The 22,730-nt window shown below is 35.6% G+C and overlaps 3 protein-coding genes across 4 annotated transcripts; all 3 read left to right on the forward strand.

Annotated features, from left to right (window-relative positions):
- Nucleotides 1-2,818: 2,818 nt before the first annotated feature.
- Nucleotides 2,819-11,639, forward strand: LOC130714959 (probable carboxylesterase 12). 2 transcript variants are annotated; one of them, XM_057564945.1, is made up of 2 exons: nt 2,819-3,823; nt 11,368-11,639. In XM_057564945.1, the coding sequence occupies exons 1-2, from the start codon at nt 2,923-2,925 to the stop codon at nt 11,394-11,396; spliced, it is 930 nt and encodes a 309-aa protein (XP_057420928.1). In that variant the 5' UTR covers nt 2,819-2,922; the 3' UTR covers nt 11,397-11,639. The 2 variants fall into 2 exon arrangements, with proteins under 2 accessions (XP_057420928.1, XP_057420929.1); XM_057564946.1 differs by lacking the exon at nt 11,368-11,639 and adding an exon at nt 4,664-5,797.
- On the forward strand, nt 6,037-7,256 carry LOC130714960 (probable carboxylesterase 12). The gene has a single exon (XM_057564947.1). It carries the CDS (start codon nt 6,173-6,175, stop codon nt 7,124-7,126), a length of 954 nt encoding a protein of 317 aa, XP_057420930.1. The 5' UTR covers nt 6,037-6,172; the 3' UTR covers nt 7,127-7,256.
- A 1,272-nt stretch (nt 11,640-12,911) lies between the features above and the next one.
- LOC130713537 (probable carboxylesterase 12) lies at nt 12,912-14,281 on the forward strand. Its single transcript, XM_057563307.1, has one exon. It carries the CDS (start codon nt 12,956-12,958, stop codon nt 14,108-14,110), a length of 1,155 nt encoding a protein of 384 aa, XP_057419290.1. The 5' UTR covers nt 12,912-12,955; the 3' UTR covers nt 14,111-14,281.
- Nucleotides 14,282-22,730: the final 8,449 nt, after the last annotated feature.

The following is a 22,730-nucleotide window of genomic DNA, read 5'->3' on the forward strand; positions in this document are numbered from 1 at the left end:
GAGGCCGCTCAGCGCCCAAGGCGGTGGCAATTACCCTTCTCTGAAGTAACTGGCCGCTCAGCGGCCAAAAAGGGGCGCTCAACGGCCAGGCCCGTGACAGCACATTATAAAAGGCTCTTTTCAGATCAAAACAGAGATAACTTGGTTTTTGGAGAAAGAGTTCATAAGAGAAACACAAAGGGGAAGGCTTAGGAGGCTAGAGAAGAAGCTCCGGAGGTCGGATTCGGCGGCGAGACATCGCGACGGTTTCGGTTCTTCTCATTCTTCTTCTCTATTTGTAAAGTTATCCATGAAAATGGATAGCTAATCTCTCTTTTGTTGGGGTTTGATGTAACTGATTGATACTTATGTTTTCTATTTGATTCTCCTTGATATAAATCACGTTCTTTGTTTATGAGTTAGTGATTCTCTCTTGATCTTCATGTTATGTTTTAGTTTGCGCTCCTAGAACATATATGCTTGATTCGGCGTGAGAGCGAGAGCTATATCGCCTAGAGTCCGAACTAGAATTAATCACCTAATAATCCTAATTGCTAGACATAGAGTTAGGTTTGTTAGTCACTTAAACACCTAAGCTTCATGATAACTATCTTTCTTAATCATGTGAGACATCAATGTTTAGAATTAGAGAGTTATTGCATTCCACTCATGCGAGACATCGATGATGTAGGGTTGAACTGGTGTAGATGAGTCATAAGCATAGACTTGGTTGTATTTGAATCACAGGAAGGCACTGAGGTCATTCAATGAAATCTCATCCCAACAATTCCTCATACCTATTGTTTCTCCGTTATTTTACTTGTTTTCATTTACTTTTATGTTTTTAAACAAAAATCAAACTATTGTGCAACCATCATTTAAGCTTGATAACTATTGAACGACATAAGTGTTACACCTCCCTGTGGATACGACAAAACCCTTTACTATACTACAATTGAGTCTTGAGAGATTCAAACGTAGAGTGGTAAAAAAATCTTTCAACAATCTAGCGAACAAGTTTCAACGATCCCAGATTTGGAGCGAATCATAGCCAATGATGAAATCACAAAATTAAAGGATACGATCGGCGACGACGCCATCAACAGTGATGGTGGCTGCCAAGTTTACCAGTTCAGCGGCGTCGGCATTCAAAAGTCAAAAGCCCCAAATCGCAAGTCGTCAAGTCTCCAGCGGCGACGATCGATGGTTGTCGAGAATGTTCTATTAGGTTCTAGGTAAAAAATTTCACCTAAATGAAGGGCTAAAAATGATATTTTTAATTTCTTTGGGGCATATTAATAATTATCATTAGTTTTGAGTCATAATTGAAACACCAAATAACAATTACATGTGCAACATAGTAAGTGGTCCACGTCATTCCGGTAAGATACCCAAAAAAAAAATTCCCGTACCATAGTAAGTGCCGCTATTGATGGGATATGTAATGTAACGGATAGAAAAACTGTTTGAGATGATTATTATTGATAAAGATAGCCTAGGCACTACATCACATAACAACAAAATAACCACCGTCCACCAACTTTAAGAAAGATTACTACCCACTAAGCAACGGAAAAAAAATATATGAATAATGTGAAAAAAAAATTATTTACCAAAAAAGGTTAAAAAAATCATATTTACAAAACTGTGTTTGTGAGAAAAAGCAACGGACGCAAGGCCACAGTCAGAAAACCGTGGCCTAAAGTCATGAAAGGCCACGGTTCCTACCACGGTTATGGAACCGTAGCCTATACCTTCTTCACAATCACACAAAAATCCACTTTCTTCAAAAAAATTCGTATAAATTATTTCCACTAAATGAAAAATGAATTTTTATATGTGTCTATAATTTCATATGAGTTTATTATATTTATTTATTTTTAATAGATATTTATTTTAAAGAACAAAAGTAAATATGAGCTTTTCATATATTAAATGTTTAAAATAAATATCATGAATTTAATATATATTTTTAAAATTTCATGAATTTAATATATTTTTTATTTATAAATATTTAAATAAAGACTCATATTTAAATAAAGAGCCAATATTTAAATCTCGTGAGTTATTATATTTTAAACATTTAAATAAATAAAAAGCTCATATTTATTTTTGTTGTTTAAAATAAATATCTATAAAAAATAAATAAATATAATATACCAATATGAAATTATAAAAACATATAAAAATTTATTTCTTATAAGTGAAAGTTATTGATACAAATTTTTTTTTGGAGAAAGTGAAAGTTTTTGGGAATGTGAAGAAGTTATAGGCTACGGTTCATAAACCGTGGCTAGAACCGGTTTGTAGGCCACATGTTCAGAACCGTTGCATTTTCCGACTTTAGGCCACGGTTTATATTGGTGGCCATGCTTCCGTGGCTTTTTTTCTCAAAAACGCACCAGTTTGGTAAATATGAATTTTTTACCCTTTTTTGGTAAATAATTTTTTTCACATTATTCATATTTTTTTTTCCTAAGCAACGACGATAACATATACGTTTCACTGATAAAGTATAGGTCATAAACCATTTATAAACAAATAAATATTTCTTAACAGATTTGTTGTTATTTTTATCGATGATATTTTTGTATATTGGAGGACACACATGAAGAAAATGAGGGATATCTAAGAAAAAAGTTACAAACTTTGAAAAAGAAACAATTATTCCAATTATATGAAGAGTTTTTGTTTGAGCATGGTAAATGAGAACAACAGCAGGTGACATCAGGGCATGCTCCTTCACCTTTTAAAATTCCAAAAGGCTAGAGTTAGATTAATATAATTCAAGTAGTAAGTATTCCATTGCAAATTGCATGATTCATGTTGAGAATTATAAAATAATAAGTGTTTCAAAGTTGCTCATCTCAGCCCCAACTCTGTCTCTCACTAACCATTTTGCTCTGTTTTTCAAATTCTTCACCACCACCACCACTTTCAGCCATGACTTCAAGCTCTAGCGAATTAATCCAAGATTTCGCACGCCTTCGCCAAATCTACAAAGACGGCCATGTAGATCGACTCAACTGGTGCGAGTATGTTCCCCCATCCTTTGATCCCACAGCCAATGTTTATTCCAAAGACATAGTGATATCAAAAGATGAAGAAATATCTGCTAGGATCTACCTTCCAAAGCTCAATGATCCAAACCAAAAGCTCCCTCTCCTTGTTTACTTCCATGGTGGTGGTTTCGTCTTAGAAACACCCTTTTCTCCTCCTTACCACAAATTCCTCAACACCATTGTTTCTCAGGCTCAAGTAATTGCTGTGTCTGTGCACTACAGAAGAGCCCCAGAGCACCCTCTTCCCATTGCTTTCGAAGATTCATGGACTGCACTCAAATGGGTCGCTTCTCATTTCAGTGGAAACGGTCCTGATGAGTGGCTCAACCGCCACGCTGATTATGATAACGTGTTCTTCTCAGGGGACAGTGCAGGGGGTACCATTGCACACCACATGGGTCTTCGGGTTGGAACAGAGGGGCTTCAGGGTGTCAAGCTTGAAGTTGAAGGGATTGTTTTGGTGCATTGCTTCTTTTGGGGCGTGGAGCGAATTGGATCTGAGGCAGAGAAACCGGAAGTTGCAGCGTTTATGGGGAAATGGTGGCGGTTTGTATGCCCCAGTACCCCTGGATCTGATGATCCATTGTGTAATCCTGCTAAGGATCCGAATCTGGGGAAGCTCTCTTGTAAGAGAGTGTTGGTTTGTGTTGCTGGGAATGATTTGTTGAAGGACAGAGGTTGGTATTACAAGGAGTTGCTGGAGAAGAGTGGGTGGGAAGGTGTTGTGGAAGTGATGGAGGCAAAAGGGGAAGGTCATGTGTTTCATCTCTTCAACACAAAATGTGAGAATGCTCTCTCCTTGTTTAGTCAAATTGCTTCCTTTATCAAACACACTTAAGTTATGCAGAAGAAATTATTAGGCATTTCCTTGGTACCCGTTTCATTACAGTTAAAACTTAAAAGAATCTGGAGTTTAGGTTGTATGTTTTTTTTTTTAAGTTAAAATTATATGAGTAAAATACACTCACCCCCTCAAGGTTTGTGAGAATAACACTTAACTCTATTCTTATCCAAAATATACACTCCACCCCAATAATAATCTCATAATTACACTTAGCTCAATTCTTCTTTGAAATCTTCACTCCACCCCAGCCCTTTAACACAATCCAAAAGATGCTAACAGAATATTCCTTTAACTCAAATTAATTAATTAAAATATAAATGATAAATAAATTACATTATCCTCTAACCAAATAATAATTGTACTATAATTTTGTAAATATTCTAAATATTTATAAAATATTTTAAATACCTCCAAATAAAAAATAATAATTAAACTTGATGTTTATTATGGTCAAAATATTTCTCTCTCAAATATAACTCAAATTTAAATATGGAGTATTTCAGTCAAAATATTTATCAAATGACGAGTTCTTAATACCTGTGTATAACCTTAAACAACTTATATTTTAGAACTTAAAATGCCATGTGCTTAAGTGCTCATACAACCTAATAACTAAGGTAATCACATATCGTCATAACACAATTATATTTTGAAAGTTTAGTAAACTTATTGACAAATTTTTTTAGTAAACTTAGTGGTAAAGTTTTTGAGTTTTGATGGTTCTGACATTGAGTTAAGTTTTGCTAAATTTGTGATGGAAAATGTTGTTGCTTTGAAGAGGATGATTTCAAACTTTGCTACAAGCTACGTAACTCAGATCTGAAAGAAGTAAAACAGAAGTTGTTCTCGGTTAAGAAATATTCTACTTCTATGAATTTGGAATTACACCAAGAAGGCCAGAACATGCTTTATTGTAAATCATTTGTGCTGCCCTCCAAATAATAAGGATTTGTTTACTTGAATGAGCAATGATTATCTCGTGCTACTTTTTTTTTTTAAAAAAAAGTATATTTTATTATTTAGTTAGAAGATAATGTAATGTATTTATATTTAAATTAATTAATTTTGAGTTAAAAGAATATTCCGTTAGCATATTTTGGATGATGTTAAAGGGGGTGGGGTGAAGTGTAGAATTTAGAGAAGAATTGAGTTAAGTGTAATTGTGAGATTATTATTGGGGTGGAGTGCATATTTTGGATAAGAATGGAGCTTAGTGTTATTCTCACAAATCTTGAGGGGGTGGGTGTATTTTACTCAAATTATATTATCAAAAAGCTTGAAGGCTCTAAGCATAGTTACAACCAAGCCAGCTTTGACGGAAGCTAAAAGAAAGCTAGAAAGTTTAGGTTTGTATGTTTGTTGATGCATTGTTTATTTCAAATGAACATTTGTTATCTTTTTATAAGTATGTGTTCTATTTGAGATTAAGGGGATTTATAGAATAGAAGAAATTGTGATGGTCTTTCACTCGATCCTAAATTAAATATTTTTTTCTATTTAACAATTTAGCAAGGTAGAGAGTTATCTAAATGACTCATGTAGGTTACTAACCCATAATTTTATTGATCAATAAGATTTTTTATAAATAAATGAATAAATAAAATATAGAAATTTCAACTCACTTATCTTCAATGAGATTGGATGTTGAGTCATTTAACCCAAACTTTCTCATAGATTATTTAAACAACCCCAAGATAATCATATATAAAATAAAACTAAACTAAATAAAGAAACAAGAGTCATCGATTATAAGAGAGACTCATTTAAAAAGTAATTTTCTCTGCCCAAAATCGGCAAAGTAAATGACAACTTACACTCAATTAGTAAAAAATAAAAAAAGTTACGCTAGATCCATAATAACTCAAAATAAATGAGATATTTTTTAACTTGAAGTGTATTTTCAACATCACCATTTTTAAAATCCATAATACTTTTCTAGATATCAACGTCCAATTTCTTCTTTTGAAAGAAACGTCCAATTTCAATAGTTTTTTTTTTGTTAAGCGTCCAATTTCAATAGTTAGACACTTACACTTCACGTATTAATTTTTCTACTTGAAATAGAAAAATCCTAAGTCCGTAACATGCATGAGTTCCTATATGTCTCCGTTTTTCTCCTCTTTCCGTCTATCTATTTGTCTCACTTCTCCCACGTCCCAATCCTTTGGTTGCATTGTCAATACAAAACAAATTTGAACCACCCTCTGCCTATACCATTGTTGTCACCTTCTTCCTTCTCTATAATAAGAAACACTTCCAGATTCTTCACCATCCCATTCCTTCCTCCATGGATTCAACCTCTGGTGATGAAGTTTCCATTGATTTCTCCCCCCTCATCAAAATCTACAAAGACGGTCGCATAGAGAGACTCATGGGTTGCGACGTTGTCCCCCCATCCCTTGATCCCACAACCAACGTTGATTCCAAAGACATTGTGATCTCAAAAGAACAAGACATATCCGCTAGGATCTTCCTTCCAAAACTCACCGATCATGATCAAAAGCTTCCTCTCCTTGTTTACTTCCACGGTGGCGGTTTCGTCATAGAAACACCGTTTTCTCCTCGCTACCACAAGTTCCTCAACACGGTTGCTTCTCAGGCGAATGTGGTTGCTGTCTCTGTTCATTACAGAAGAGCGCCAGAGCACCCTGTTCCTATCCCTTTCGAGGATTCATGGACCGCGCTCAAATGGGTCGCTTCCCATTGCACCGGAAACGGCCCTGAAGAGTGGCTCAACCGCCATGCTGATCTAGGAAGAGTGTTCTTCGCAGGGGACAGTGCAGGGGCTACGATCACACACAACATGGGTATTCGGGTCGGAACAGGGGGGCTTCCGGGTATGAAGATTGAAGGGATTGTTTTGATCCATGCGTTCTTCTGGGGCGTGCAGCGGATTGGATCTGAAGCGGAGAAGCCTCAACATGCGGTGTTGGTGGAGCGTTTGTGGCGGTTAGCGAGCCCAACCACCGGTGGTTTGGATGACCCGTTGTTTAACCCGGTTATGGATCCGAATATGGGTCGGGTCCCTTGTAAGAGAGTGTTGGTTTGTGTTGCTGAGAATGATTTTTTGAAGGATAGAGGTTGGTATTATAAGGAGTCATTGGAGAAGAGTGGGTGGCAGGGTTCTGTGGAGGTGATGGAGGCAAAAGGAGAAGGTCATGTGTTTCATCTCTTTAACCCAAGCTGTGAGAATGCTGTTTCATTGCTCAATAGATTTGTTTCCTTTATTAACCATGGTTAGGTTAAGAAGAACTTATTGTAATCAATAATGAGTAACACAGTAACAGGCATATGTGATCAAATTATGCAGTTAAAGGAATCTATGTAGGGTTTTTATTTTTAATTGATTCATGTCATGTCTTTTTTTTTTATTAATTGTTTCATCACTTTCATGTCTCTTGAACGATTGCTGTAAAAAAAATGTCTCTTGAACGATTCAAACATCAATTAGCCATGAATACTTAATAAAGTTTTGATGTTTACGAAATAAAAATAACGATAAGATGATAAATTCATTTTTTGTAAAGGAAAAAACAACTAAACCGGCTCAGAGTCATTAGAGGATCTCCAGTGCTAGTTCTTAGAGGTGAGTTCTTAAGCTAAGAACTAAGAACCAGATTCTTAAGCATTAGAAATTGTTGACGTAGAGTTCTTAGTTCTTAAAAATAATAACTAGTTCTTATATAGATAACTTAACTTTATGAGTTCTTAGCATAAAAAACATTTTTTTTCTCTCATCCAAATTGCTTAATTACTTTATGAGTTTTGTTTTATATTTTTATGAAAATAAAAACTATAAATAATGTGGTATTGTAGGAGCAAATGAATAGTGCTAAGAACTCAAAGTTAAGAATTTGTAGTTGGAGCAAAATATGCAAAAGTTGTTTAAGAGTTGCTTAAGCATATGAGGCAGTACAGACCCACATGAATAATGCTTAAGAATTCATCTCTAAGAACTGACATTGGAGATGCTCTTACATCAATGTGAATCAAAGTTAAAGCATCCGAAAGAGTTGATCCATCATGAGTTTGAGGGATATAAAATTATATACCTTTATTTGATTATTTATGTCTTCAGATAGTATAATCTTTTACTTTTTGTCTATTTATAATCCTTCATGTTTATTATTTATCTTCTTGTGGCAATTTTGAATAATTGCATGATTGATAGCTCGTGACTAGGTTTGGACTTGGGTATGGAAGTCGTTAGCTCCGTAAAAGGTTCGCATGTTTCGTTGGGTTATCTTGTATATGACTCTTATTATTAATTCAAATTGGTTGAGATGTCATCTGACCACGCTAGCTCTTGCACTCAGTGCTTTGCGGCTCTTGAGAATTGTGTTCACTGCTTGAGGGATTGCTCGCATTCTCGTGAGATGTGGGGGAGATTGGGGTTTGTGGATTGCAGAACTTTTAGCTTATGGACCTCCATGATTGGATTCTGACTCAAGCAAGGGGGCAGAATGCACGTAGCGTTTCCTCGCCGGTGTTTGGGGAATATGGAAGTAGCACAACAATATGGTTCTTGATCAGAGCCCTTGGTCTATGCAGGTCACGTTGCACAAAATTTGCCACGATCACAACGACTTCCTTCGTTTTAGCAACACGACGGATGTGGATGATGGTTTGAGGATGATGTGTAATCGGTGGAGAGCCCTTCCGTTGGGTAGTGTCAAATTGAATACATATGGGAGTTTTCAAGAGAAGGAAAACGGTATGGGAGGGCGTGGCCTTGGTAAGTGGCTTGAAGGATTTATGTGGTTTGATGGGGGTGAAAACCTTACCTTGCTGAGGCTTTGGCGTTGCGGGATAGGTTAGTCTTGGCCTGGAATCGTGGTCATTGGAATGTGGTATGCGAGGTAGATTGCTCCGACCTCGTTGATGTGCTCGTTAGCATGGATGACTGGTGTTTTCACGCCAAGCCTTCCTACTTAGTGTAAGACCCAAAATTTTAGAATTAAATAAATAATTAATTTCCAACTCACGCATAGGATTATGTGTAAGCGTGAGAGGAACTTAACTTGTGTGTGATGTTTGGATCAGTATTATGAAGAAGAAAATTTAGGAAACGACATAGAATATTACTAAATTCGCTATAGGTTATAGCACGACTTTCATTCACTTCCGCCTTAGGGCGAAAACGTTAGTAAATGACTAATTTGCTCTTAAAGCACTGTAGAGACGATGTTCAAAAATATTTAGAGGAATATAAGAATTTCTCTTATTCCTTTCCACGACAAGTGTTTCGATTCTCGGAAGTTTGCCGAAACTGAATCCCTGATAGCTCAAGAACCTTAAAGTAAACTGTTGATGAAGACTTTTTCTATTCAGAGCTTCAAACGAAGATTCCACACGCGTGCACCCATTTCTTTCGATGTTTCCAATCTTTCTTCAGAAAGAAGTTTTGTCATCCAACATCAACTGCAAAAAGTAACTTTTCGGGTTAAATCGATTAACACCGTTAGTGAATCGTTTGCTTAAATTCCAAGAAACCTGTTTCGAGTTTTGAAATTCTGTCGCCGGATTCTATCTTATAATTCACAGAGGAATGTGCAGGAAAAATTGGAATCGCGAAATATTCATTTTCCCGCGTTTTCCATTTTCTATAAATAGCTTGAAAAAAAATATATCATCACCACCAACACACACACACGGCCGAGAGCAATGAGGAAGAGAGGGGGAGAAGTGATTTTCGCCGATTCTTGTCTGATCGTCGCTTTGTTCGTTGCTACGCGTAGGCCTCGAGGTACTGATGCTTTTCCTTACCTCCGATCATAAATTCTGTGGTTTTTTTCTATGTCTTTCTGTGCTCAAAGTTTTGAGCTTTTTGTAAAACTGACCAAATAACTTGATTTCTCTGTCTAAACTTATTCTCTGCATGCCCAAGAGCATGTTTAGCGGTTATATTTCGCCGAATCTCGTCGAATCGCCGCAGAACTTCAATTCTACTCAAAATACTCATTTTATGCTGAGGTTCCGCTTTTTGAATCAAAAACTCTCGACTGAGCTTAGCGTCAGTAGGATTAGTCGTCATAAACGTCGTTGGTATCGACCTCATCCAATTTATTTTTCGTAATTCTGATTTTGAGTTTCCGAGCTAAAAATCTTGACCAAAATACCCCTGTTCTAGTTTTCGATCCGATAATTTTTCTGAGAGTTTCCCTAGCCTAGATATCGCCTAAGAATACCTAGGAATTGATTTAGATCGAAGAAAAAGTCCGGAAACCCTATTTTCTAAAGTGGCCGAAACCTGTTTGTTAGGGTACCGTGTCCAAAAATAATTTTTGGATCTCTATGACCTGAGCTATAGCGTAGCTCTTTTGATTGTCGAAATTTTGGCTTTGGTTTCGTGTCATTCCGAGTTCTGTAGCTCAAGTAATCAAGTTATGCGCGTTTCAGCAAATGGAGTTCTGTTGTCATTTCGTGCCTAAATAGGAACTCTGAAGCTTTAAAAGATTTCTTTCCGGTTTCGATTAGTGTTATTAGATTGATTACTTCTAGTAGGTCTTGTGTTGATGATTGTGTTTCCTTGTTCTAGGTTCGTAACTTCCATGCACAACTTCTACTCACGAAGGTAAGGGCAACTTAGTTTTAGAGCGTCCTTGAGTCTTGCTTGCTTTTATCGCAATGCATGTGTTTGAGATGAAGATGTTTATATTGATTGACATTGGATTATGATTATTGTGCTGATCTTGGAAAATGTTTTCTGGAGGCTTCGGCTGAGTGAACTTATTGAGACGTGTGTCTCCGTTTTCTGAGAGGCTTCGGTCGTTTACTGGTTTCTGTCATTGAACTGAGTTGGTATGCAATTGAGTTGAGTTATGTTGTTGATAATAGGAATAACACGAGGTTACTCTGAATTGATCATTTGCTGGGCATTGTTGTTGACTGACTTGACATATAGGCTTTGGTCCTTAAGTGGCAATGAGGTGGGTGTGGTCCCGCGTGATTGTCCCGTCTTTCGAGGCGTTATAAAGTGGCAATGAGGTGGGTGTGGTCCCGCGTGATTGTCCCATCTTTCGAGATGTTCTAAAGTGACGATGAGGTGGGTGTGGTCCCACGCGATTGTCCCGTCCGTAGTGACGCTAAGTGGCGATGAGGTGGGTGTGGTCCCGCGTGATTGTCCAGTCTTGTGAGACGTTATTGATCGATCCATTTTGGTAGCAGCATATAGTTGCATTATAGGGAACTAACACCTGACCCTATGTTGTTGGATTTTAGTTATTGGTTTATTAATATCTGATTTGATGTTATATTGTTGAGGTTATTATTATCTGAGTTAATCTATGTTAAGTTGTTGATATATGAGTTTAGTTATATTGCTGGTTTTGCTGATATCTGGATTAACTTAAGTTGCTAGTTTATTTACCATGCTAGGTAATTAAATTTGAATAGCATGATTTTCTCCTTTCATATGTGGTAATGGCATGGAGTTAACCCTTTCTATTTGCTACTTGTTGTTTGGGCGCTTAACGCTATTAGGCGATGAAGATCCTTCCGCCGAAGCTTAGCTGCTCGAGTTGGAGATCGGGTTGTAGGCGGTGGAGTAGGGGTGTAAGAAGCAGCTTTGCTTCTCTTATTGTGGACTATGTTTGAGTCTCATTTTCTATATGAGGACTCTGTTATTAAAGCATTGCTTCCGCCACTGTTAAAGTGCGCATGATTATTCTGAACCTTACTTATGATATTGTAAACTATTATTACTGTATATCGGGAAACAGGTTATTTAAATAAAGTTATGATGTGTTTCCAACCCTATGGTATTTAGTCATTCTCAAAAAAAAATACCCTTGGATTTTAGGTATTGCAGAATAGTCCTTAGACTTTGTTAGGTTACTTAATGTGATTCCTCAGTTGAGAAATTGGGGCGTTACACTTAGAGAGATTCGTGCTCTCTTAGAGAGGAACTGGTGCACAAAGCTTATGTATATTAATCGATAGGGCAACGCTGCTGCTGATGATTGGCGCGGAGAGCAGCCTCCCCAGGTGTTTCGGTGATGGATTCCCCTTTCCATGAGCTAGAAGTCTTGATTCTAAAAGACACTCTAGCAGTGCCTTAGTTTGATTGCTACTATTTTATTAGCTTTACGTGCACACACACAAAAAAAGTCACACGCTAAAATCGACACCCAACTAACATCCTGGTTTGTCTTTGTTTTAATCACCATAATCAACTTTGTTTTAAAAATTTTGAAATATGATAATAATATACTACCTCCGAAATTGTTAGATTTCATATAGTGTCCTAAATAGTTAGATTTCATATAGTGTCCAGTTTGTTTACTCATGGGATCTCATTTTATGTTAAGAAAATAGTAAGTCCAATTAATTTACTAATATCACCACTTTTAAAAAATGTGTTTGTTATGGTACCTTAACCCAAATCAAGGTAAGGTACCCAAAATGAGATAATTCAATAATAAAGAAGCATGTATAAGTTATAATTTTGATGTTATTTTATCGTAGTGATGCAACATTTCATTTTTAGAGACATGAAATTTGTAAGTAATGTTTTTTTAGGCTTTGTTCATCCGTCAATCATGGTCATTTTGCGCACATTTCAACCATCATCGTTCATCTCTACAACTAAACCATTTTTCATTAAAAAAACAAATTTCATGAGATAATTAATTGAATAATCATCTATTAAATTAATCAATGCGGGAACCATACCCAAAATATTTTATGGGTACCACATAATTTACCTTTAAAAAATGATTATACGTGCCTTCTAATAAAATATCTTACTCACGGTTCAAACTTTTATGCTCATTGGAATGAAGGTCTAGTTATTTTAACACTAGACAAACAACCTTATTAACCATTCAATTTCCTTCTCATTATTGAGATGGAATATTTTTCTCATCTTCTCTTCCATTTACCTGATAGGTAACAACACACGCAGACCGTTCCCTGAACGATTTTTCTAGAAAAAGAGAACTCCAAAAACCTCTTGTAAAGTTTCAAAAAGTCACGTTACATTTGACAGCTCTATTCAACTAAACCTCAGGCCTTTTTAAACTCGTGCCTTATTGCTCAAAAAACAAACGACTAGAGCGTCAAGACCAAGATGATAAGATATCCAAGCGCCACTGTCCACCACCAACTGAAATATCTCCATGTCCCAACAAATTTACATCACTCATTCATCAATCTCATACCCCATTCCTTTCCACTACCACCACACAAGCCTCACACCACCCTTCCTTCTCTGAGACTGGTGAAGCCTCTCCACTGCACACCACCATCATCCACCATGGATTCCAGCTCCACCAACACTGAAGAAGTAGCCTACGACCTCTCCCCCATCATGAAAGTTTACAAAAACGGCCGTGTAGAGAGGCTAGCCGGTGTAGATTTTGTTCCCACAGGCCTTGACCCCAAAACCAACGTTGAATCCAAAGACGTTGTTATCTCCGAAGAAGATGGCATATCAGCGAGGATTTTCATTCCGAAATCGACTAACCCTCCGCCGCAGAAGCTTCCTGTTCTTGTTTACTTTCACGGCGGCGCGTTCTGCATAGAAACGCCGTTTTCTGCGAACTACCACAACTACGTTACCTCTGTTGCCTCGCTTGCGAACGTGATTGGTGTGTCTGTTCACTACCGGAGGGCGCCGGAGCACCCTGTTCCGATAGCGCATGAAGATTCATGGCGGGCACTGAAATGGGTCGCTTCCCATGTCGGTGGAAACGGCCCTGATCCGTGGCTGAACGAGCACGGCGATTTTGGGAAAATGTTCTTCGCCGGAGACAGCGCCGGTGCCAACATAGCACACTATTTGGGTGTTCGGGTCGGGTCGGAAGGTTTGGGTTTTGATGGTGTGAGGATTGAAGGGTTAGTGTACGTGCATCCATATTTCTGGGGTGGTGAACGAATTGGGAAGGAGGGAGATAGGCCTGAGTATGTGCAGAAGGTGCATGATTTGTGGCGGTTTTCGTACCCGACCACGAGTGGATCCGATGACCCGCTTTTAAACCCGGCTAAGGATCCGAATCTTGGGAAGCTAGCTTGTGGGAGAGTGCTTGTTTGTGTGGCTGGGAATGATTTGTTGAGGGATAGGGGTTGGTACTACAAAGAGTTGCTTGAGAAGAGTGGGTGGAGTGGAGAAGTGGAGGTGTTGGAAGCAAAGGATGAGGAGCATGTGTTTCATATGTTCAAACCAACATGTGAGAATGCTATGGTTTTGCTCAACCAAGTTGTCTCATTCATCAAGCAGGAATGACCATATATAGTAGTTGTATCATGTTTCTTCTGTTTTAATTTTCTGCTTTATTGTATGACCGTTTCTTCCTGAATCGACTTATGAATATCAGGTCGACTCAGAACATAAACTTTCGTTGCAAGTGAAAAAAAGTGAGTCATATGCACAAGACAAGAGGACTCCCATTATATAGTTGATGAGTATGTATCTGCGATAACTCACGACATGATTAGTAAATTAGGTTACATTAAGTGCAGAAACCACCCAAGGTTCTGTTACTTGGATAGAAATGGGATGATTAATCGAGATGATTGGCTTCTACAAATGCTACATATCTCCCGCGTGGACCCCATCTCTTGCCTTGGGGGGCAATGCGAACTGGGCCTGCTTTAGGTGACCCGGACCCCGATCGTCCTGCTATAGGCCCAAATTGGCCTAATATACATTTTTTTTTAGGAGGAAGGCCCCGCTTACACCTTCTAAATCTTAAACTCTTACACTCAATCTAGATCATTGATTTCATTTTAATCCAATGACTCTAATATGTTTCAATTATTAAAACCTAGCGCACCACCATTGATAAACATTATCCTTCCTGGTGCAGGACCACACTCACGTTCTACATTTATGAGGTCCAAGAATTGTTTGGTTTCTGAAATTCTAATTCAATTTATCAATCAAATTGAGTTTTTATTGAAACGCCTTTGTTTTCTCCCAGAAAATATGATCCATCAAAGCCTCTTGGCTTTTCCCAAACATTATAGGATGTCGCTTTCTAAAAAATTCTGGTTGCCTATCATTTTTTTTTCCAGATCCTTGCCCATGATTTAATCCAACCAATAATCGTTGTTTAAATGACAAAAACCTTAGGAGAAAATAGGCCATGGCTTCTCAAAGATTAATTAATAAGATCAAACAATCCTTTGACCACTATCCATCTAATGTTTTGTTTCCTTCTAATAGCATTGAATCAAAGACACAGGTAGAAATTCACAGCAGAGGAAAAGGGGCTTCCAGAAGTGAGAAATCGTCTGTGAGGGTTCTTGGAAGACAAATTAATGATGATGCGAGTAGCGCACGACAAGGAAACTGTGGAAGGATTGAGAAGGAGGAAGGTGCATAGGATGTTTTAATAATTGAAACATATTAGAGCCATTGGATTAAAATGAAATCAATGATTTAGATTGAGTGTAAGAGTGTAAGATTTAGAAGGTGTAAGTCGAGCCCTCCTCTTTTTTTAGATTATATGTATCAATACATATGAAAATTCGTGATGAAATTACTCATATACTCTTATTCGTCATACTACAATCAAGTCTTTACTATGAGCACTACCTGAACAATACCACCATGTTTGCTCAGCCATCGCAGAACACCCCTCCCGAACATGACGAGAGAATTTGGTTTGTGGTCAAGGAACTTGGGCTGCACTCTAGAGGATTAGAGGCACTAATGCTTAAGTTATCTTTAATAATGTATTTTTTCCGTTGCAGCAAAAAAAAGAATATAAGTTTAATATTTAATACTTTTCATAATTAATAATCGAAGTATTATTAGACTTAAATTCCTTAACTTGATTTCAAAAAAAAAAAAATTCCTTAACTTAAAATGTAATTACTTTTTTCATTAATGCTTCTTCAAGTCAAATCTATTAACCATAAGTTTATTCAAAATATTATTTTCTTACTTTTTTATGTCAAATTGTTCAAATTTTTAAACTTAATTATCACATGATTATTTGAAAAATTTCAGAGTTTTAGTAATATTTAAGAATATAAATACTATTAAATTAATTAAATGTTTGACTTAGACCTTAATTATTAATTAATTTATGGTTAATTTTGCTTCAAATGAATAAAAGTTTATTTTATAAGTACTTGTAGTGTAAAGTGTTTTACGCATACAACCAATCATATCATAACTCTCCACTTTCCAAAATGTGAAATTCTAATTGGATGATTGTGCAAAAGTCTCCACACAATCGATGCAGAGTAATTAAAGTCATCGGTAATTATTTTTATTTTTATTCCTTTAAATAACGAAAGTTATTTTTAAATAAGTTTAATATTTAGTAATAATTTTAATAATTAATAATAAAATTATTATTAATTATATTTAATTTTTTTTATCTTAAATTGTATTTATTTATGTCATTAATGCTTCTCAAAGTCCAATATATTAATAAATATGTTACTAAAATACATTATTTTGTATATTTAAGGTAAAGTTGTTCAAATTATTAAATTTATCAAAAATTTATTTGAAGATGTTACTATTTTTAAATTTTGAATATAAACATTATTAAATGAATTTAAGCATTTTAACTTAAACCATAATTATTCATTTCAAAAAAAAAAACTTAAAACTTAATTATTAATTATTGTCATTAATAGTGCTTCAAAAAATAAATAAAATATTAATTTTATGAATGTAAAGGGATTTGCACATGCATCCAATCATGTCATATCTTTCGATTTTTTATTTCAATATTTTTCAATTCAGGTTTAATTATGACATGAAAAGTAGTAGATAGTTTCTAATTTGAGGTTTCCGTAAAAGTTTTTTTTAGAATGTCAATCCATAGTAAATAAACTCATTGGTAAATTATTTTTATTTCTAGTTCTTTTAATTAAGAAACTCATTTTAATATGTGTGTAATATTTAATAATTTTCATTATTGATATCATTAATAATATAAATATTATTAAATAGAATTAATTTTGTAACATAAAATGTAATTAATTATGTAATTAATCCTTTTTCAAGTCAAATTCACTAATTATAAGAATTAATTATTATAATTTTATTTCAAAAAAAAAAATAGAATTTAAAATTTAATATTTTTTAATCTAAAGTTCCATAAATGTCCTCTCATCTCTTCTATTTATTATTTCAAAAAAAAATCTCTTCTATTTATAAAGCCTTTCTCTCATTTCTTTCGCCATCCTCTTTCTTCTCCTCTCGTCTTCTCCTTATTTCTTTCTCCACCTACATGATCCTTCAATTCAAAGATCAAAATAGTGGAACTGAAACTGTTCATAATTTTTTATCCTTTTATCATCATCAATTATTTTAGAGTGAAGGTGAATTTTGATAGATTGAATCTACTGAAAAATTTCAAAAACAATATATGTGTGAGTATATGAAGTATGAAGTGGTACGTATATTCTTTTATCCCATCAGATTTTATAGATTAATTTCCTGATAATTCATATTAAAATTCTTATATCTTCTGTTTTTTCAGTAACGTACTCCAACATTAATCAATTTCATTAATATCTTAAGATATAAAATATCTACTATCTATGAGTATATGAGATCTAATTTTCATGCTTTAATTTTTTTAACTGAATCAAACCCTAATATGAAAAAAAAAATGTTTCAAGATGAATATGGGGTTGTCTCATTGATCCAACAAACGATGATCAGTTAAATCACTCCAACTTATGTGGTCCAATAATTTATTGACATGTAAGGCAATACACATCAATTAATTATGTTTATTATTATTTTATATTTCAAAGTCATCCTTTAATTATATAATTAAATTCAACGATAGTTAAAAAAATAGGTTCACAACTCATGAGTAAGTGTAAGATAATCACAATCGTATCTTCAAATCAAGCTACCAAAATCTCAGCCTTGCACCACTAGAAACAACCATGATCCCAGCCACCAGTCCACCACAACCTTCTCCTTCCTTCTCTTACCTCATTTTCTTTCATTTTCCTTCTCTGTTGTGAGGCATACCCTACCCACAAGGGGATGGTATGATGTTGCTTGGCTACAATTATTTTGGAGTATTAATATCTTGATCTATTACTTACAATTTGGTGACAAGCAAGGTATATAAGATAATTAATTTTACAATGGATTTAAGTGTAAGACGTATGAAAGTCACACATGATTATATAACACCAAGTATATTGAGATAAGTTGTGTACCTGTTAAATCATGAGTGAAATAAGGATTGAATGATCTCCAATGGAAGCTTTCTCTAAAACAGTCAAGTGACTGGAAGTAGCAATGACTTCCTCTATATCTTACACTCTATTTTACAACGATCATTGGGCCAAGCTGTGGAGTCGTTTCAGATAAGTGATTACATAGGGGATCTAGCCAAAATATATTTTGGGATAAATATATTTGGGTTAGGTCCTCTCTGTAATCACTTATCTGAAACATCTCCACTGCTTTTCCCATTGACAGTTGTGAAATGAAGTTAGGTATAGAGGAAGCCCTAGTAACTTCCCGTCACTCGACTGTTGCAGTGAAAGTTTCCATAGGAGATCACTCAATCCTTATTCGATCCACACTAATAATTTGACAGATACACAACTTATCTTAATATACTTGATGTTCTGTAATCATGTATAACTTTCAATTAAGTCTTACATTTGGTTATAGAGTTGATGGTTGGTGTATCCACGGTTAAGGCTTCTAGTATAGAAAGTCTTCCTGGAGTTGTGGTCAGGTGGCGTGTCCCGTTGATGCAGTGTAGCGTACGGTGGTGCAAGTCTGGAAAGCTTCGGCTGAGGAGGAGTATGGTAATGTGGTAGAGACTCGCACTTCATGGGGAGAACGTTTATAATTCAAGTGCGAGGTGGAGTCTCATATAGGTTAAAAATGAGTGATGCATGTGAAGACTTTATAAGAGATGTAACTCACAAAATAAATGCCTTAAAGTTTTGGGTAAAGTTGGGGCGTCGGTTTCTCTTGGTGGTCTACGGTGTTGATACATTGGTGCATGGTCTCATGTTTTAGATCCCCTTGTCTCCCCAACAAGAGTTTTATATTTCAGGATGATTCATTTTTTGAAGTGGTATCAGAGTTGATATATGGTCGATGTATGTAGCCAGGGTTAAATATCCTTGTATCAAAAGTCTTCTTGGCGGTGTGGTCAGGTAGCGAGTCATGTTGATGCAATGCAGCTAAAGACAGTGCAAGTGTGAATAGCTTTCACTGAGGGTGACCATGATAATATGGTGGTGACTCGCACTTGAGAGTGAGAATGTTGAAAATTCAAGTGCGAGTTGAGGAGAACCACAGGGACACAATATAGGGGGGAGGGAGTTGAATTGTGTCTATAAAATTCGATTGCAATTAACTAGATCTCTTATATGTTCTTCTAAAAGCTCTAGATAAATGCATCGTGTATAGGAATGTCATGCAGACAATATAATGGATTTAACGGGCAACAGACAATGTACTTATAGCTAGTACTACTTGCCAAGCCTGTTGAGAATCTTCCTCGTGTCGAGACAAAATTGTAGAAAATGGAAGCTGATGAACGATTTGGTGAGTCACTTACACTATGTTTGGTAGGGTAGAGAGAGATAGAGAAGAGAGAGTATAGAAGAGAGAGTTTGAGTAGAGAGAAATATGTGATAAAATAGAGTAGATTTAAGAGGTTGTTTGGTATGATAGAGATAAAGTAGATAGAGATGAGAAATAATGAGGTGGAAGAGAGAAAAAAAATTAACTTTTGATTAAAATAATATTTTTTAAAAAAAAGTAAGATAGTGGCGGTTTTTAACCGCTAGGCCACATGCAGGAAAAAAAAACGCAGCCCCTCCGTTACTGTTTCTTTTCTCTTCAAATTGGAGAGACCCAAAAAAGGGCTGGGTCCCACCTCTGCAGCCCCCTCCTCCCTCTCTCTTCTCTCCCACCAAACAAGGTAACTTACCCCATCTCTCTCCTATCTCTCTCCTATCTCTCTCTCTTGCATCTCTCTCTTCTAACTCTCTCCTAACAAATAAAGTGTTAAAGCTGAAAATATGCAGTAAACTTCAAGTCTGAAATTCTTACATAAAAAGCACTCATACACAATAATCACTCAGTGTTCAATCTTTTTATTTCTTGCTTTTTTGGATTTATGTCCGTTAGCATTTATGCTTGTAGTAGCAGAAAATATGCAGTAAACTTTAAGTCTGAAATTTTTACATAAAAAACACTCATACACAATAATCAGGCAGTGTTCAATCTTTTTATTCTTGCTTTTTTAGATTTATGTCCGTTAGCATTTATGCTTGTAGCTTTCATTTTCTCTTTTAAGTTTACTAAGAACTTGTGTGTGTATATATATATTGGTTTTGATTGATAAGTGTCAATTTTACGTATATTAGAATATAATTTTTAGCACTTATTTGACTTGTATGCTTAAGTTATTGATCATTTTATTCCTCAAATGATTAATTTGTTAAACATCTAGTTTATGTATATATATTGTGTAGAAATCATGTTTAATCCCCTAGTTTTGATGTAGGGTTAAAGCTTGAAGAAGATCAAGGAAATCAAAGCTTTGGAATGAAAAATGGAGTTTCTAGATGTGTTAAGCGCTTAGCACCATTTCTGGGTGCTTAGCACCATTTTGGCAGAGAGGAAATCCAAAGCTGAAGAAAGTTTGGCGCTAAGCACCAAAAAGTGGCGCTTAACGCTATTAAGGCGGTTTCAGGCTATTTTCCATGGCGCTTAGCACCAGATTGTGGCACTTAGCACCAACCTGCTGCCCTGTTTTGATATAAAGTGCGTTCCATCACGTTTTGAACCACTTCTTGAACCAGAGTTGAAACCCATCACTTAGGGAAAGAGAGAACTTGAAGGAGAGCCTCAGGGGAGGTATATGAGACTAGGGAGAAGGCTTTGGAGCTGATTTCATCGCCGGGGAACCGTCGTGGATTCGGTTTTTCTTCGTTCTTCTTCTCTTTTTTTGATTGTAAAGCTATCCATGGAAATAGATAGCTAATTTCTCATTTGTTTGTATTAGAACTAGTTGTTTTGATGATCATGTAATCTATTTGATTTCCTTTCATGCAAATTTCATGTTTCTATGCTAAAGAATCAATGGTTTTCTCTTTTGCTTCATGCTATGTCTTAGGTTGATCTCTTTGGGTATTTTGATTGATTCGAACTAGTGTAGGGAACTCACACGTTCTTGAGTCCGAACTAGAGTTAATCATATGCTTCTTTTCCATGATTCAATAATTTTTACCTTGTTCTTCGTGCTGGTTTTGGATTGATCACCTAGAACATGAATTAAGATTTTATAGGATAATGGGAACTAACTATTTAAATCTGAACTAGGTAAAATCATCTAATGATTCTAAGGTCTAGGGATAGGGTTAGATCATTAGTCTTTTCAAACATCCATGTTTAATGTTACTCACTATTGTTAATCGATCAAGAGATTGAGGGTTAATATAGCTGAGTTGATAATCTTCTATGCCGGGGACTAGGTAGTAAGATAAAAAATGGTGGGAGAAATCAATTTCATAGAACAATATTTGCATGTAAATCAATAGGTTACATAGAGGTCCGATAACGAAACTCTAATCCCAGCATAACTATCTACCTTGGTGAATCCAACTCTTTTATCTTCTTCATTTATGTTTTTAAGATCTTAAACAAACAACCAATCTCTTTTTTAACCATCATTTGAGTTTGTTAGCTATTGAACGACATAAGTATTACACCTCCTTGTGGATACGACAAAACCTTTACTATACTACAATTGAGTCTTGAGAGATTCAAGCGTAGAGTGGTAAAAAATCTTTCAATAGTGATATGGATGACGTTTAGAATGTTTGACCTTATGGTTGATCTAGCCGGGATTGCCGAACTAATGTGAGTTAATTATAATTTATGTTTTTTCAGGGACTGAATTTTGAAAAAAAAAATAAAAGAGATGTTTAAAGCAAATCCTTGTAAAACCGCTGTATTCGAGGATTTGAATACAACGTTTTTGCGGCAAAACCTTTGTAAATGAGGAACCTTCTTTTACAGTAGTCGTCAACCACTATATAGTCTTTTATAGCGCCGAATTGTACAACATTTAATAATCTCTATAAAACCCTTGTAGAACCGTTGCAAAGGCTCTCTTTTTTTGGTGTAGTAATTGCAAATGTTGATGAAGGTAGAAAGAGATCAACGAAAGCATCTTGAAAAGTTTCACGTTGCTAAGAATATAGAAGGGTGGGGAGAGGGTCCAAGGCTATATATATAGATCTCAAGTTCAATGTTACTACACATCAAGAACCAACATTATGAAATATTTTAAGCTTATATTTGTGTTTTCGATTTCTTTTATGTTCTGGTTCTTTCATATTCTAAGATGCCGTTTAAATATTTGGATAAATGCTCAAAATGATCATTGAAAGTGTGAGGTGCTGTCATATTCGTCTCTAAACTAGTTTTATCTATCCCGTGATACTGGATGTGGCAAACGTTCATATTGGTCCTTTTGTTAAAAAAAGCTTGACGAAGTTAACAATTTCCTTTTTTTTTAAAGATGAAAATCATTAAATTAAATTTAAATAACAAATTAACTAAAAATTTAATTAATTAAAACACAAAAAATCCTGATGAGAGCTACCATCCATCACCATCGTTCTTCATCTCCTTCTTCTCATCATCTTTATCATCTTCCCAATCCTTCCATCACAATCAAACTCCCCCATAACCCAATCCCCTATTGCAAACCCCATCCCCCACCCCCACTGAAACTCATTTCTCTCTACCCTTATGAGATTTTCAAATCCACATGTCTGAATTGAGATTTTCAAACCCATAGAAAAACTTCAATCTTCTCCTCTTTTTGTTTGAAATTTCAATCAAACCTTTGTTCTCCCCACTACACCATATT

The sequence above is a fragment of the Lotus japonicus genome, chromosome 4 (genome assembly GCF_012489685.1).
Source record: "Lotus japonicus ecotype B-129 chromosome 4, LjGifu_v1.2".
Taxonomy (NCBI): Eukaryota; Viridiplantae; Streptophyta; class Magnoliopsida; order Fabales; family Fabaceae; genus Lotus; species Lotus japonicus.